At 46.7% G+C, this 16108-nt stretch overlaps 1 protein-coding gene across 3 annotated transcripts in view; it reads left to right on the top strand.

Annotated features, from left to right (window-relative positions):
- The window catches only part of SEMA5A (semaphorin 5A), a 473120-nt gene that overhangs the window by 401841 nt on the left and 55171 nt on the right, over positions 1–16108 (top strand). For all 3 annotated transcript variants that reach the window (XM_062212003.1, XM_062212001.1, XM_062212002.1), the window contains exon 16: positions 5913–6060. In XM_062212003.1, the coding sequence (XP_062067987.1) occupies positions 5913–6060 (148 nt within the window). The remainder of the gene's footprint in view (positions 1–5912; positions 6061–16108) is intronic.

Genomic DNA, 16108 nt, shown 5'->3' with positions numbered 1-16108 from the left:
GATAGCTCCACATCCACTGTCACGTTCTCGGGTGTTTTTACAGTAGTACCGCACTTCCAGGTACCAGAAGGGGTCTTTGAGAGTCACTTCCTCACAATATCCCTGTTCACCGTCCTGTGAAAAACGCTGTCTGTTTGCTCACAGTTTCTGGGGGATCATAGCCTGGCCCCCGCTCCGTGGGTCTTTTATTTCAGGCACAGGTGCAGACAAGGTCAAGGCCACGGCAGAACTCTCTTCTCAGGCTCTGCGGTAGCAGGAGCTGCTGCAGGATCACATGGTCATTGCCACCTCGGTTCCTACTGCGGTATCTGGCGAAGGCTCCTGGTTTCTTGCTGCCTGTTAGCTGGAGCTGGCCCGCAACTCTTTGACGCCTGGCCCTTCCTGAGCTTAACTTTTACTTCCGCAAAGCCAAGGAGAGAGAGAGTTTCTGACGCAGCTGTCTCACGTGACTTAGTCACAGCCCTGACCTCCCGTCAACTCTGACGTCTCCTCCCGGTTGGAAGCACTCAGTGGGGGCGGATTGTTCCTGGGGTGAATTCCGGGACGTGAGCATCATGGGGCCCACGGAAGAGCCCTCCCAGGACGACCGGGAGCTCATTATGTAACCGCCCTGTGTCTGCATCTGTTACCTTTGTGTGCTTCATCCTGGGATGAGCCAAAGGATGCTCCTTACAGGTTGTCATTTTCGCCTCACGAATCGTCTCAAATGTCTTGATGGAGTTAGTGGGTACACAGTGTCTCGGGTGCCATCAACTGTTTAATTCTTCCAGTAAGGCCCACGAAAGGACGGTTACTTTCAATGAATCAAGCAGGATATAGTTTTTGAAAGGGTCTTCACTGATTCGTGCTAACAGAGGCAGCAGTGAGAGGCTAGCACGGACTTATGGCCATCATGGACACAGTTTGTAGCCCAAAGTGATACGGAGGAGCAAAGAACATGCTGCAGGCTTGGTACTCCAATCTGTATGGTGCTGGGACAGGCCATTTGTTTCAAAGAGACTAGGTTTACGGAAAAGTAGATAACTTATGGAGAAATAATGCTTTGTCATTAGTTAGCTTTTAAGTGCAAAATAAGAGTAAGCCCTCATGGACAAAATTAAAATATTAATATTTAACACATCATGAAATTTATCTGTGACTTTCTACGCTTTAAGATACTAAAGCCTACTGATGTGATACCTTTAAAATAAATCTAAAATTAAAAGATACTGGAACCCAAACATAACCATAAAATTCCAGAAACATTGAGCTCATTATGTGGTAAAGAAAGCAATGTGGTGAGGACCAGAGACATGCAGGACCCACTGCTGGCCATGTGCAGATGTTTTATACAGAAATTAGTCAAGGTTTAAACAAGCACGGATGCCCACGTAACTGATTTCCTACTCCCATCTTTCTCTGTGTAGTGTGTGTGTGTGTGTGTGTGTATATATATATATATATATTTAGTTATTTAAGATCAAATAGAGAGTGAGCGAGCTCCTGTCCTCTGGTTCCCTCTCCAAATGCTCTCGATGACTAGGGCTGGACCAAGCCAAAGCTGGGTCTGGGAACTCATTTTGAGTCTCCCAAGTGGGTAGCAGGAACCTAATTACTTCAGGCCTCACCTCTGCCTCCCAGGTCTCACATTAGTAAGAAGCCGGAGTCAGGAACCGAGGCAGGCATCAAACTAGGGCGTTCTAATGTGGAACATGGGCATCTTCACCAGCATCGTATTTGCTGGGCCAGACGCCCACCCGACTTTGTGTAGCTGAGTGAGATGGGCTCCTCTCGGGAGCAGAGATTGTGGGGGTGAAGGCAAGGAGGGTCTTGTTTTCTCACAGTTCTCTACGGAATGCAGACTTAATGGTGTGTTATGTGCTTTGAGTCTGAGCAGTCTCTTGCAACATGGATTCCTGAATGGAGACCCATCCTCAAAGGGACAGAGCTGATCTGGCCACCTCCATTTCCCCTGACCTCCCCTGTTAGAGGTGCTGCAGTTCCACAGGGCGACACCTTAGCCAAGCTCGATGTGACGTCACAGGACTACTGTAGGAGAGAGGAAGAAAGGGAGAGAGGAATGGAGGGAGGGAGGGAAGGAGGGAGGGAGGAAGGGAGGCAGGGAGGGAGAGAGGGAGGGAGGCAGGGAGGGAGAGAGGGAGGAGGGAGAGAGGGAGAGAAGGAGGGAGGGAGGACCGATCTTAAAATGCAGCCTAATAGATATCTTGGTAACACTATTTGAGAGTTCTGTGTACAAGCATAACCTAGCTTGGCCTGTAGTAGATTTTCAGCTATGGTAGCACATCCAGCATTGTCACAGGTCAACTGCTCTGAAGGCTGAGGTGAGAAAGTATTTATGCACTGTCCTTTACTTTGCTATGGGGAAATGGTAGCTCAGTTGCTGGACGTGTTGTCTACAGTCAAGGTTTTTAATCACTTTGAGTAAGATTTTCCTTGTCCATTTGTATTTGGGGGGGGGGAGCTTTGAAGCTGAGATTGGGGTTAAGGAGTCCAAGAAATTCATTCTTTTCCGTGTTGGTGAATCGACCTGGAAATCAGAAGGGCTCTTCTCTTCCTCATGGTGTGCACAGGGAGCTGCAGAGGGAACTTTTCAATTAAAAGCTGAGAGTTCTCATATTCTGAGTTTTCTTGACTTCTTCAAAACATGTTCTGAAGACAAATGGCAGTTTCTTCCCAGGGTACTCCATTCGCCAACACAACTGTTAACATGTATTTATTATAAGACAATATGTTCGCATATACTTCCAAAAGTCAGGTCCTTTTAGCTCACTGTAACCCCATGTATCTTGGGTCTTCTGTAGAGAGGCCAAGCTCTCTTAATAAGGAGGCTCCTCGCCACACCCCATTACACTTAGGAATGTGGGTGAGACTCTGAGCTCTGAGACAGGACGCTGGGAGACCATGGTGCCACCTCAAAAGGGAAACCTAACGTGTCTATTTTCTCAATGACTGAAAGACGAAGAGCAGTGATAACCTCTTAGTTCCATTGGCTGCGTTAGACCCCGCATTGTGATGTAGTGGGGGAAGCTGCTGTTTGCAACACCAGCATCCCATATCAGAGAGATGGTTTGAGTCCTGGCTGCTCTACTTCCAACCCAGCTCCCTGCTAATGTGCCTAGGAAAGCAACACAGGATGGCCCTAGTAACTGGATCCCTGCCACCCAAGTGGGAGACAAGGATGGAGTTTCTGGCTCCTGGTTTGGGCCTGGCCCAGCCTCAGCTTTTGTGGCCAGTTAGGGGTTGACCCATATGCCCTGCCTGCCTCTCTCTTTCTCTTCCCTCTTCCCTCTTCCCTCTTCCCTCTTCCCTCTTCCCTCTTCCCTCTTCCCCACCCCATGTCTCTGTCTCTGTGTCTGTGTCTCTGCCTTTCAAGTAAATAAATAAGTATTTTTTAAAAGTAAAGAAACCAAGCTGTTGGCCTGCTTGGGCCTTGACCCTCCAAGCTCATCAGACACGACACATCAGCTGTGTCTCTCCAGGAGGAAGACTGCCTTCCACCTTTACTTGAGAGCGTGACTTTGGACTCGTGTTTGTTTTTCTAAATGTTAAGCACAGATGCCATATCACCTCTCCATCCACAGCAGCAAATCCCTCTCTTTTCCTGCCTCCCCCTCTCTCCTCCATTGTGTTTGCCTAGGTAGGAACAGCTCTTGCTGGGGCTGTAATTCAGTTTCCGTTGGGGGGCATTTGCTCCATCAGCGCCATCCACCTGTCCCATATAGCACAGCCCCTAGCAGAACAAGAGCAGCTCGTCGACTCTCAGAGGCCCGTCCTCTCATCAGGATGAGCCAGCAGTCCCTGGAGATGAGTCACCAGTGTGACTGCCATGGTGCCTCTTTGTCCCTGGAGATGAGTTGCCAGTGTGACTCCCATGGTGCCTCTTTGTCCCTGGAGATGAGTCGCCAGTGTGACTCCCATGGTGCCTCTTTGTCCCTGGAGATGAGTCGCCAGTGTGACTCCCATGGTGCCTCCAACTCTGGAGCTCTGTGGGACTTGCTCAGTTCTTCTGCAGTTTCAGATCTTTCACTCTATCAGTACAGATGGATCATTCCACTCCTTTCTACCTTTTCTCTCCCCTGCTTCCCAGTCACCTTTCTTTCTTCCTTCACTCTTCTGTTTCTACCTCCGTTCTTTCATGAACACATGAAGGTGTTGAGTGTCAGCCTGGCCTTGTTCTCTACTTCGTTCCTAGTGTCGCTGCTCCTGAAGCCCTCAATCTCCAGGAGGTTTTTCAGGCTTGGAGGAAAAGACAAAACAAAAACACGGGAATCTGACCTGCATTTGCTTTCTGGAAACTACAGCCCCAGATTCCTTTTCTAGATTGTTGGCTACTGTTTGCCATCCTCTTTGACTCTTACATGTCCTTTGCCGTGTGTAGAGTGTGGTGATGCCACCATACCCTAAGATGGTGTTTCCAAGGATAGGTATTTGGTCTAGGGTTGAAACACCTGTGTCCCATGTCAGCGTGCATGAACCTGAGTCACATCTCGGCACCTGACTCCAGCTTCCTGTTGGTGCAGACACTGGGAGGCAGGAGGCAGTGGCTCCAGTAGTTGAGTCCCTGCCATGTACATGGGAAACCTGGAATGCGTACCCAGCATCCAGCTTCGGCGTGGCCTCACCCTGGCCATTGCAGGCACTTGGGGAGTAAACCAATGGATGCGAGCACTGGCTCTCCTGGGTGTGCACATGTTCTCTCCGCCCCACCCCCCCACTCCCTGCCTCTCAAAGAAATTGGTTTAAAAGATGGTATTTTCTGTCCACATTCTGAGGTTGTCTCTCTTCCTGTGTGCATCTCAAGTGAGCGCACCTGTATCAGGAGGCGCCCAGTGACTCCCTTTGCATAGTGTCCTGAAGGTCGAGTCTGTACCAGCACAGGTGTCACGGAAGGTGGCCAGCCGATTGGAAACTTCACGCTCTGCTTCTGGCAGATGGACTGGCAGGGGAGGAAGATGTGTGGGGAAACCTCTCATCCTAGAGTCTAAATTTGGGCTTAGTAGACTGACTATTGGTTTTCAACAGCCCTTTCATCTATACAGTGTGTCCCGCTATATTTAGCCATGTTCACAGTCATTTCTTCCTCCCTATAACCTGTACATGGAGACTGTTTCCTTCATGTTTGTTTTCCTCATTTCGCTCCGTTTCATGTGTAGTATTAAAGATCGAAGGGAAATGTGGCTCATCATGGGGCTAAAGCATGCTTTGGTATGTAGCAGGAGACTGGGGAAATCACTCTATATGTAGAAGTATAGAGGCGTATTCAATCACTTCAAATATTAGCACAGATATTTGTAGAGTTGTATCCTAATTCCTTTTGAGTAACTGATGGTCTTTTAAATATTAACGTCATTCCAAGAGCCTACAAATTAGTTTTAAGATACTACAAAGTAAGCAGTAGATAGCGTAGGCCTTTGTGTTAAACTCACGCTTTAACTTTTAAAAAATGTGGCCTATTAAGATTATGGGACTTACTTGGTTCACGAATGAGAACTGAATGTGATGTAAAGCTGCACTGACTTTGTATCCTTAACCTACTTTGTTTTTCCCTGTTTATGTTTAGATGAATGCCCCATCTTGATATTTTCTATATGCTCGTATTTGTGGGTGTCTGTTTGAAGGGTTCTGTTTTGTTTTGTTTCTCCTTTAACTGGCTGCACAGGAAGATCCATCCTGCATTGTGAGTTTAGCAGTTTTTTTCGTCCTCTGCCGCACACCCCATTGTCTGTGCACACACAGCATGGCCAGCGTCACGTCTGCCTCCTGAATGGCACCACCGCTCCAAACACAAACAGCCCGTCCACCCTGAGCATGCCCATGTGGTCAGCATCCCGTGCAGGGACGGCGAGTGGAGGAGTCCACAGTCTCATGGGGCACTAAACCCTTTCCTTCTCCTGTTGGCTTCCTCCTTCCAGATACTGCAACGAGCATCTGCTGTGCCCCCCACACATGTTCTGGACGGGCTGGGGTCCTTGGGAACGGTGCACAGCCCAGTGCGGGGGCGGCATACAAGCACGTCGCAGGACCTGCGAGAACGGGCCCGACTGTGCAGGCTGCAGCGTGGTGAGTAGCCTCCTCCTTGCACCCAGCCCATAACACAGAGCAGGGGGTCCAGACTCAATGTGCACTAAATGTTTTGCACACACTAGGTGTTCTGCAGGCTTGGTATGCTACATGCCTGTGATGCTGTGCACACAGTAGGCGCTCTGCACACAGTATACACCCTGCAGATACTTAATGTTCTATAATCGTGGCAGTTCCAGGCACTGGATGCTCTCCACACACTGGGTCCTGCATCCTCGGTGTTCTGTGAACACGTGTCCAGGCACGGAACGCCGAGCTCACACTGATGCTGTGAGTCAGGCTCTGATGATCGAGACTTTCTAGAGGAAATTCTGGAAGTGGAACGTCGCCGGAAGCCTTCTGAATGCAGGGTTCACATGAGCTAAACCGCCCCAGCAGTTTTTCAGCTCTCATTCCGGAGCTCTGACAAACTTGAGCCAGCCGAATTGTGCTCACTCAGTTTGCTTTGGCAAAAATGAGGGAGCAAAAAGTCCAGGCCAAGCCCCCACTAAGGCAGAGCTCTGGGGAGGAGCTGTCGCGCTGTGAGGGTCAGGTAACTCACTGAAGTCAGAGCAGGTCAGCACCAGCTCAGAGGGGACACAGACAATGTACGGCTTTGTTTTGCTGTGGCCTTAGCAGTTCCTATTTCTGTTACCCGTCACATACAATTCCACTTGGGTAGCTCTGTCCCAGTGCCCTCCGGCTGCACTCACGCTGCCTCTGTACGAACAGCTGAGACCTGGCCCTGCCGGGCTCTTGCCTCCCATGCCTGCCCTGGCACTGGCCGGGGTTTGCTGGACGAGCTTGGCAGAGGAGGCCCAGCTCAGCCTCCTTCCCGCTGGTCTCTGCGACACTTTCATCAGTTCCCAGGGCTGGGCTGTGTTCCTGTGCCGCGGCAGAGCTGCCTTTGTGAGATGTGAGAGATGCATGCTCCAGATAGCCTTGGGGAGGTCAGAGAGAGGAATGGGGCTAGGAGGTGGTTTGTCAGTTATCACACCGGGCCCACGGAGACTTTTCTTACTGGCTTTGCAATTGGATTTCTTCTTCTTCATGCTGACAAAGATGCTGGAGTAGCACTAATGACATCCGTTACGGTTCCTCCCTGGTCTGACTAAATGAACTTGACGATGAAAAACCCTGGTGTGCAGTTTAGGATGCTGTAGTCCTCAAATGCTGACATTTGAGATTATTTAGTAAGATGTGACAGGTGAATCTACGAGCGCTCACGTGTTCTCGGAAGCCGACTCAAACGGGCTGCCTTCATTCTTTGCATCCCCTGTTCCTGCTGGCTTGGGGACTGTGCTCCCACACGAAGGTTTGTCTCACCTGCTGGGAACCCTGGTGGGGGGGGTGACCTGAGCCTATCTTGCATCTTACTTTCCTTGCAACACAAAAATTCAGGAAAAAACTTCACATCAACTCGCTCCCTTCTTGTGCACTGACCTCGATAATTATATTCAAAAATCAGTTTAATAGAAAGAAAAACCACGTGACAGTGAGGGTGTAGTGTATCTCTTCTGTTGTTAGTGGAATCTGTGGGCATGTGTGTGCTTGCAATCCATCTGGAAACTGGAAAGTCTTTCTAAAATGTCAGTGTATTTGTTGCTTCATTTATTACAGTTTTATGGTTTATGAACCAAATGTCACCTTAGCTTTCCAGTGTAGAAAAATATCATTAGTCTCCAATGAGGCTAATGTCAGTTTCTAGGTGTTTTTGTTTTTCCCACCGAACCTGCTGGCTGGCTGCTTCCAGAAGGGCGATTTGACAACGCAGAGGCAGCCAGGCGCTTCATGTAGCAGCCCAGCGTCTGCTGCTCTCTCCACGAGGCTTTTCCCGTGCATCTCAGTGGCCGCTCCTGGGGAGGCAGGAGGGAGCACCAGCACATGCCAGTCCAGGGCCGTGGCTGAGAGCAGGGCAGACGTGGCTTCTTTGGGTTCCTCGGGAAATGTGTCCTCTCAGTTGAGTTCCCGAGAAGATTGTTTTCAAATGATACTTACTGAGCAAAAGCAACATGTGTGTTTGGTCTCTGTAGTCCACCTGCAGTTCATAGATCTTTGGCTACAAAGCCTATGTGTTAATGAAGAAGGTCTGTTTAGTTTTTCGTTTTTGTTCCTATCAAGATAGAAGCTGCCAGTGTAGGTAACTCATTGAATCAGGAGCCATCTCCAGCTGGATGGTAGTGCAGTGGGTTTGTGAGCCTCACGTTAGAGGAGGGGGTGACGGTCGCTCCCACCCGGTGCCAATGTGCCAGGTTCTGGCAACAGGTTCGTGTTGAAGTTTTCTATCCTGCTCTTTTTTATTGAATTGCCATTCCCCGGTATCAGCTGCTCTGCTGAGCCCCCGCTTATTCAAAACTGCAATCTACGAAGGCAGTGCTGTTTCCACAGCAAGCGCTACGTGTGTGCAAAGTATGAGAGCCTGCGTTTCCTGATTGTGACAGCAGCTTCAGAGTTGCTGACGTCATGTTCAAGCACAAGCAGGTGATGTAAACTCAGGCGTCTGTTGTCTCCACTATTTGAAGCTGAATTCTCACCAAGAAGATTTCCAGGCATCTCCTTGTCTTTGGTAGTCACCAGGCCTCTTGTGGTTCAGGGCAAACAGTGGCGGCCGCTTGGCATGAGTTGCCACTTCTCTCCGGGAGACCCTGAGTGTAAAATTCCAAACCTCGAAGGCATGGGAGCCTGCAGCCTTGGCTTAGTTTGTGGGCATGATTGACAGACCCAGAAGGACGCAGGCCTGTGCTGCCTTTTCATTGTGTGAGGTTGAGAGCTGCTTATTGCCTCCTGGGCTTCTGTCTCTTCCTCCACAAAGCACAGGGCTGGGCCCTGAAACTGGTGATTCCGTCACTAGGCCATGAGAGTCCAGCTGCCTGAGGACCATGTTAGCAAATACTGCGCCCTGAGGGCAGAGGCCCTGATGAGCCTGGGAGGAGATCCATCACCGTGCTCAAAAACCAGACATGGACTCCGCATTCCAACCAAGGGCATGTACAATCACAGCAGCCCCTGGGGTCCTCCGGGCTCGCTCCACCCCAAGTCTGCCAGTGTTCCCTGCACGCCTGCGGCCCTGCGGGACAGGTGCACAGGAACAGCAGCCCCCTCCCATCTCCTGGCTGTGCCTCCAAGCCACCAGGAAACCTGAGGTGCTGTTCCACCCCTCCAGTGGGTGTCTTCAAGTGACATACGGTCACTAGCACCTGACTGACAAAGCCATTTGAAAGACCATATATAGGGTCTGGCGCCGTGGCTCACTTGGTTAATCCTATGCTGGCATTCTGTATGGGCACCAGGTTCTAGTCCCGGTTGCTCCTCTTCCAGTCCAGCTCTATGCTGTGGCCCGGGAAGGCAGTGGAGGATGGCCCGAGTGCTTGGAACCTGCTCCCGTATGGGAGACCAGGAAGAAGCACCTGGTTCCTGGCTTCGGATCGGCACAGCGCCATTTGGGGGGTGAGCCAACAGAAGGAAGACCTTTCTCTCTGTCTCTCTCTCTTACTGTCTATAACTCTACCTGTCAAATTAATTAAAAAAAAATACCAATATAATACATGATGTCCATATATGGGAGTGCTTCAGAAAGTTTTTGGGAAATGGAATTGAAAAATATTTTATTGTGAAAGAAATTGAAACCCATGCATCATGCTCTATCCTGGCCCAGTGTCAAATCTGAGTGTTCATAAAGTAGAAATTATTACCATCATTATTAGCAGCAGTGATTTTAAGAAAAATAAAAGTTCTACCCTTAAATACAATAACAACAAGTACAAGCTACATATTTTATTACATTTTAAATTTCTTTACATTAATATTTTTATTAATGTATAGATATTATTTTGTATTAATATACCTCATTAAGTCAAATGAATCAATTGCATGTTAACCATATATTGTTACATTTATATTAATAAGTGTAGTAATTATAGTAATATACATGTTGATATAATGATAGCATGGTAACAATTTTTTTCTGTTATATTGACATATATTAATAGAATGTGTTTATATTAATTATCTTTCAATATTGGTTTCATTTTTAACTTATTTTGAGAATAACCAGTAATCACAATGGTATTTGTTAAATCACATCTTACAAATCCTAACATAAAATGTATTGTCAAATTAAAACCTAAAACTAAATTATGATTGCATATATTAAATTAGAGCTATACAAACTGGACTTATTATTTAGGCTTGTTAGGACCTCCTGAAGTTCTGTGTTACAAAATAAAACAATTAACCTTTATTGGGGACCTACTATGTGCCATGCACTCTACTGAAAGTCATTAAAATGTTTCAGGTTCATTCTCCACACATCCCTACAAGGCAGTTTTCATTGTTACTTCTACTTGAAGATGGTAAAACTCAACTTGAGGAAGATTAATGAACCTGTCCAGTATTGAGTTGCTAGTGGGGAACTGGACCAGAATTTGAGAACTGGGCACAAGTAAAATGTAATGGCACAGCTCCATTGGCATATATATTTGGAGAGAAAATGTGCCTGACATTCCTTCCTCCCCGTTTAGTACCCAGTGTAATCGTTAAAAGAATGAGTTTTGTGTCTTCCTGTAGCACTTCTCTTGTCCATTAGCACCCTTGGCTTTCATAACAGTATGAGCTTTTTCTTTCCAGCAGCCATGAGAATACCATTAGGAGATTATCTTGAGCAAGAAAATTACTTGAAAACAAACTCAAAGCACAAATCTTAATTTTCTGTTTAGGTTGAACGTTACAATGTATGAACGGAAGAAAGCTATGTATCACTGTGTTGTGTAAGTAGGACCGCTTCTTTAATGTAACTCAGAATTCCCTCACAGGTTTAGCAAATGTGTAACAGAACAAAGCTAAAGATGGTGTCAGTTATGGCAGAAATAATTTAAAAAGAGAAACAGACTTAGCATTGCCAGCTCTATATTTCTTACTGAAATATCACACAAAGTGTAACACAGTTGACCAAAAGCTATGATTTAAGATACCAACGGGGAGCATATGGTAGATATTTATTGCCTAGATACAAAAGGAGCAGACCACAGAAGGCCCAGTGGGGTTAAAAAGAAAAGACATTGCAGTCAATACATGCTATCCAGAGGGGCTCTGTGGAGGTTAATCAGAGTTGATACAACACCCTGAAATTTGTTTGTGTCCAATAACGGTTCTATGGATAAATTTAAGAGCAAGTGAAACCTGGCAATTTGCAGTTGAAATAGGTTGTGACATACAAAAGCTATTGGCAATATCATAAAACACCTTGTTTTATGTAGCACTTTAGGGTTTGCAAAATGCTTTGGGCAATGTCATCTCACCTATTGCTGATTTTCCACGAGGGAAAACCAAGACCCATAGAAAAACTAGTTTGGCACCTGAAATCCTGCAGATAGAAGGGCAAGACCCCGATCCAAGTCTTGCTACCCCGAGGTCCTGGGTAAACCCAGGGTCCTGTGGCCCTTTCAGAAAATGCAGTAAGATTCACAGACAAGAGATAGTGTCCCACACACTCCAAACTAGATCCGCTTAAAGGCCCAAAGGGAACATTTTGTATTGTTTTAGTCTCAGCTGAACTTGCCTGCAGCCTGTAATACCTGGGTTAGCTCAGTTTTCAAGGACTTCAGTAAGATGATGAAGATTATTTTAAGTTCATTTTTTTTTAAAGTGTGAGCTGCATGTGACTTTCTATGCTTAATCCTACCATTCTGATTTGGAATTCCAGTTCAGAACCAATGTTCAGTATTTTCCAATAACTGATCTATATCTTTCTTGGATCTTCAGAAATAGCAAGTAATTATAGTCTTCTTAATTGAGTGATCTTTTAAAGCACACTATAGACAATTTTTATACTTTGATTTCAATAAATAATGTCATCTCAGCTTCTGACAGTGTGGTTTCCCTAAGTGTGAATAATCCAATGAAGTAAAAGCGTATCTTTACAAGGCATTTTCAAAAATGTTTTCAAAACATGCAGATTATAACTCCAAAGACTTTGATAGAATGTTGATTTCTGGGACGCTAGTGTCTGTTAATTCCCAGTGTTGCCTGTCGCGAGTGAGCAATAGTTGAATGCTCTTTGGACTATTTACTCCTCTAGTTTTAGAAGATCCATTTGCCGTCTACTAGATTACTGAAATGATCCGTAATACCTCATCTAATTTGTTAGCACTAAGAGAATAACAGCTTCCTTGCAGTGGTCTCTGGTTTTTCTTTAAAATGAACAAGGCCAGCTCTCTGCTTAGTCCTTGGGCCCCTGCACTTGCATGGGAGATGAGGAAGAAGCACCTGGCTCCTGGCTTCGGATCGGCGCAGCACCGGCCATGGTGGCCATTTGGGGAGTGAACCAATGGAGGGAAGACCTTTCTCACTGTCTCTCTCTCACTGTCTATAACTCTACCTGTCAAATAAAAAAGAAAATTAAAATAAAAGGGACAGAGACACTTCCTATTGTCATCAAATAGAGGGGAAAGTCACGTGGGAGAGACAAGGTTTTCTTTGAACAAGTTGCTTGTCTGCTGGCTTGTCTTGCAGTTGTTAAGTCCCTTTGTGTTCCTGCCTAGTACGTCTTCATTTTGAAATCCACTGGGAGACATGTCCTCAGAGGGTGGGCTAATTTATGGGGAGACGCAGAGAAAGTTTTCGGTTTGTTTACTTACTTTTGTTTGCTTCGTTGTTTGTGCAGTGTAAACCCAGTCCTCATTAAATTCTCTGTGTTGGTTAAAGGATCGCTGTTTTGGTCTGGGTTGAGATCTATTTCCAAATGTGTATTTGCTGCCCTTACCTCACTGACATAGACTCTCGTCTGGGCTGCTGTCGGTGCTGTTTGTGGGAATGGCTGCAAGTTTCTCTTACTGGTTTGGATACAACTAATTGTATCTATTAAGTACAAAAATACCATTTTATCACCCTAAAAGTCAGTTTTCTCAAATCAGGTGTAATTAAGTCAAATGGTTGATTCTTAGCCCATTGGAAACATACAGGATTGTTTAAGATGATCTGTTTATTAAAAGGCAGAGTGACAGGGAGAGAGTTTTAAGATGACTCTGTCTCCGCGGGAAAGTGAGGAGAGCCCTGTTGGGTTGGTTATGAAGCCACTGCTGTGGACTGCAAGGCTGATGCCCTCCTGGCAGACGGGGAAGCCTGCAGAAGCTTCTAGAAGTGCCTGACGCCCTAACTCCCCATAGGGGAGGCTGTGCCCAGTCTCACAGAGCTTAGAGGAGATTCGCAGCACAAGAAGCCACCAGAAGTGCAGGCTGCTTGCCTGGCAGGAGCTGCTCACACCTTGGCTGCAGGTGGGACGGAGGAAGGGCTGTGCAGCCCTCAAAGCCCTGGCTATCCCTCGTTTCCTGAAAACCCACCCTGACCACAGAAGGACAGATTAGGACAGGAGTGGCGCAGCCCAGCGGGGCCCCTCCTGTGTGGCCCACAGGAGTAGAGCTGAGACAGAGCCCCTGCGGTCACACAGCCGTGGGCCCTGACTCCTGAGCTCGGTTACGTGTTGTGATCCGCCAGGCACTTTGTTTAGCACAGTGATTCTCCATCACGTGGACGAGTTCTTGCCTTGGACCCATGAGAGCGGAGCTGCTGGGGTTCCTAAGAAAGGTGTCCTTGTCCCTTTGCAAGAGACATAGGAAGGGAAACTCCCTTTTTCCTCTGTGCACAGCAGCTGGAGCTACTGCCCAAGGTGGGTGCCGGGTCAGGGAGGACAGGGACAGGGGCAAAGCAAGGGAGACAGCGCTGTGGATACCCAGGGGCTCTGCTCCCAGGAGCCACCCTGGCTGGAGAGCTCAGCCAAAGCTAGGGGGTGAGATCAAAAGTTCCCTGTGGCTCCAGGTAGTTTGAGTCCCCGTCTTCCTTAAGAACGTCTGTTTCTGGTGGAGATGTGAGGTTTTTCACAGAATCCATTTCCCTGAAAGTGGAACAGACAACCTTGACCTCCACAAAGAGGGTCACAGGATGAACTCTTCCATTGCACCCTTGGTTGTACAATGCATTCGCTTATGCTTACTCTTCTCCAAAACAGAGGATCGCGCTCTCTCCCGCTGAAACTTGCTATGACCGCTCTGTAAGCTTGGGATTCGCTGTCTTGGTCAGGAAATACCTGTGAAGAGCTTGTAGATATGCAAGGTTGTCAGAGTAAAAATGCCACATTTTGTTCAAAGAGACTAGAGTGTATAGAAGAGGTTGATGTGGGTACACACAATTGCGAGAGAGGGCAGATGGCCACAAAAGTGCAAGTTTTCTCAGATTTCATAGCGCAGGTTTGGCAATCAAGGTTAAGCATGACACATGATGTAGGTGGAGAGAACAGAGAAATGATGGATTATAGGAATTAATCCATCAAAAGTCCACGTGTAAGACGTGTAAATAATGGTCTACACTGTCTAGAAATTGCAGTTGGTGTGATGACCTGGAATATGTCACCAGAATGTGTTATTTATAGTGCTAGAAGGCTCTGTTGCAGACAGCTCTTTGATTTTACAAAAAAAAAAAAAATTAAGGCTTTTTTTTTCTGCCTACCTAAATTCAAACATAGTGACTGAAAAAGTAAGTGAAAGGAGGTTTTCATGAAGGGAGATTTTCTTCTAGAAAAGTGACTTAAGCGTTACACAAGTATTGCTTTCAGAGTTTACTAATAAATTCTATGATAAAGATGCCACAGTACCTAACAAAAATACCTGAGATTTCCTTGTGGAAATATAGTAACAATGTTCTCAAGTGTAACAATCTCCACATAACAAACCGGAGTACAAAGCCTTTTTAGACATCAGTGAATACATGCACACAGAACAGCTTATTCTGTAGGATAACTAACAGCCATGGGAAATCTGTGTCTCTGTTCTAAAAAACATGACAGATTCTTTTTGTTTTTGCAATGCATAATACTTTTTATTCTGCGTGGTTAACATACAAAATATTCCCAATCCCCTTGAGAAACATATCTAAAACCCACGTTGTGGAACATAGAATGGTAAGCCATTAATTGATAATATACAAGTGACTCGAATAGAAATGAATACAAATACATACTCTCCAAATTTCCTAAGAATATATCACAGCATGGATAAGGTGAAGAAAGCGTTTAGATTTACCATTACATTCAGAATTCTTCTGGTTGGTCTGCACTGAGGGAGTCAGAGGTGAAGGAGGTGAACAGGTAATGCCAGGTCCTTAACTGAGCAATGAGTAATGAAATGCGGCTTTCTAAGTTTAAAACTTGCAAAGGGCTTCCTTTACAAACATCCAGAGAGTGTCCTTTTCCAAATGCATCTTTGATCAGACTTCAATTGTGGACTTACTGACAGCTTCGACTGATTATGCATTATCTATCGAGAACATTCCTTGGCTCTTTTAGTCAATTTAATGCCTCTCCCAAATCAGGCACTTATTGTTGGTCGATTTCTGTAGCTCACCTCCTCTGCTGTGACTGCATGTGCACTGGCCACCGAAATTGAAAGACAGTGCTCTTTTGGAGTTAGCATTGCCGATTCTTTTTTTTTTTTAAGCAATTCAGGTGTACAGACAATGCACCCTACTAAAAGGTGCACTGATGTCATGTCTCTCTGCATCTGAGGACTTCTGCCAGGTGTGCAGCTCGCTGCTCCAGAATGAGTCTGTCTCATTTGTACCTTTAGGTATCTCGTTCTTCCCTCTCCTTTAAGGATCACTGTTTCAGCGCAGCAGACCCCTGCGCAGGCTGGGCCATGGCTCCAGGAGGCAGCCACAGCCCTTTTTGCAACCTGGGCCGAGATTGCGTGAAAACAAGGTTCTTCCCTCCTCACCTCCCAGTCTGAGACCTGTGGCTGCCCCAGCCTACAGGGAGGTGGAAGCAGCAGAGCTGTGAGCACGCTGAGAGGTGTTCTGCCCCAGCAGACTCTCTGAAGTCCAGTGAAGGCACAGTTAAACCACAGCCTGCAGAGATACCCTGAGCAGAAGACTGTCCTCTGCTAATCGCATGTGCTCTCTATGGTGTGGTCCTGATTGGACTCACTCAGGGTCAAAGAGCGGCATCCTTCACAGGCATCCCAGATGTGCCTGGACTCACGTTTCCGTACCTACCTCTGAGCAG

The sequence above is a fragment of the Lepus europaeus genome, chromosome 15 (genome assembly GCF_033115175.1).
Source record: "Lepus europaeus isolate LE1 chromosome 15, mLepTim1.pri, whole genome shotgun sequence".
Classification (NCBI taxonomy): Eukaryota; Metazoa; Chordata; class Mammalia; order Lagomorpha; family Leporidae; genus Lepus; species Lepus europaeus.
Note: the sequence above shows the minus strand (reverse complement) of the source record. Positions and strands in the feature narration are given on the sequence as shown.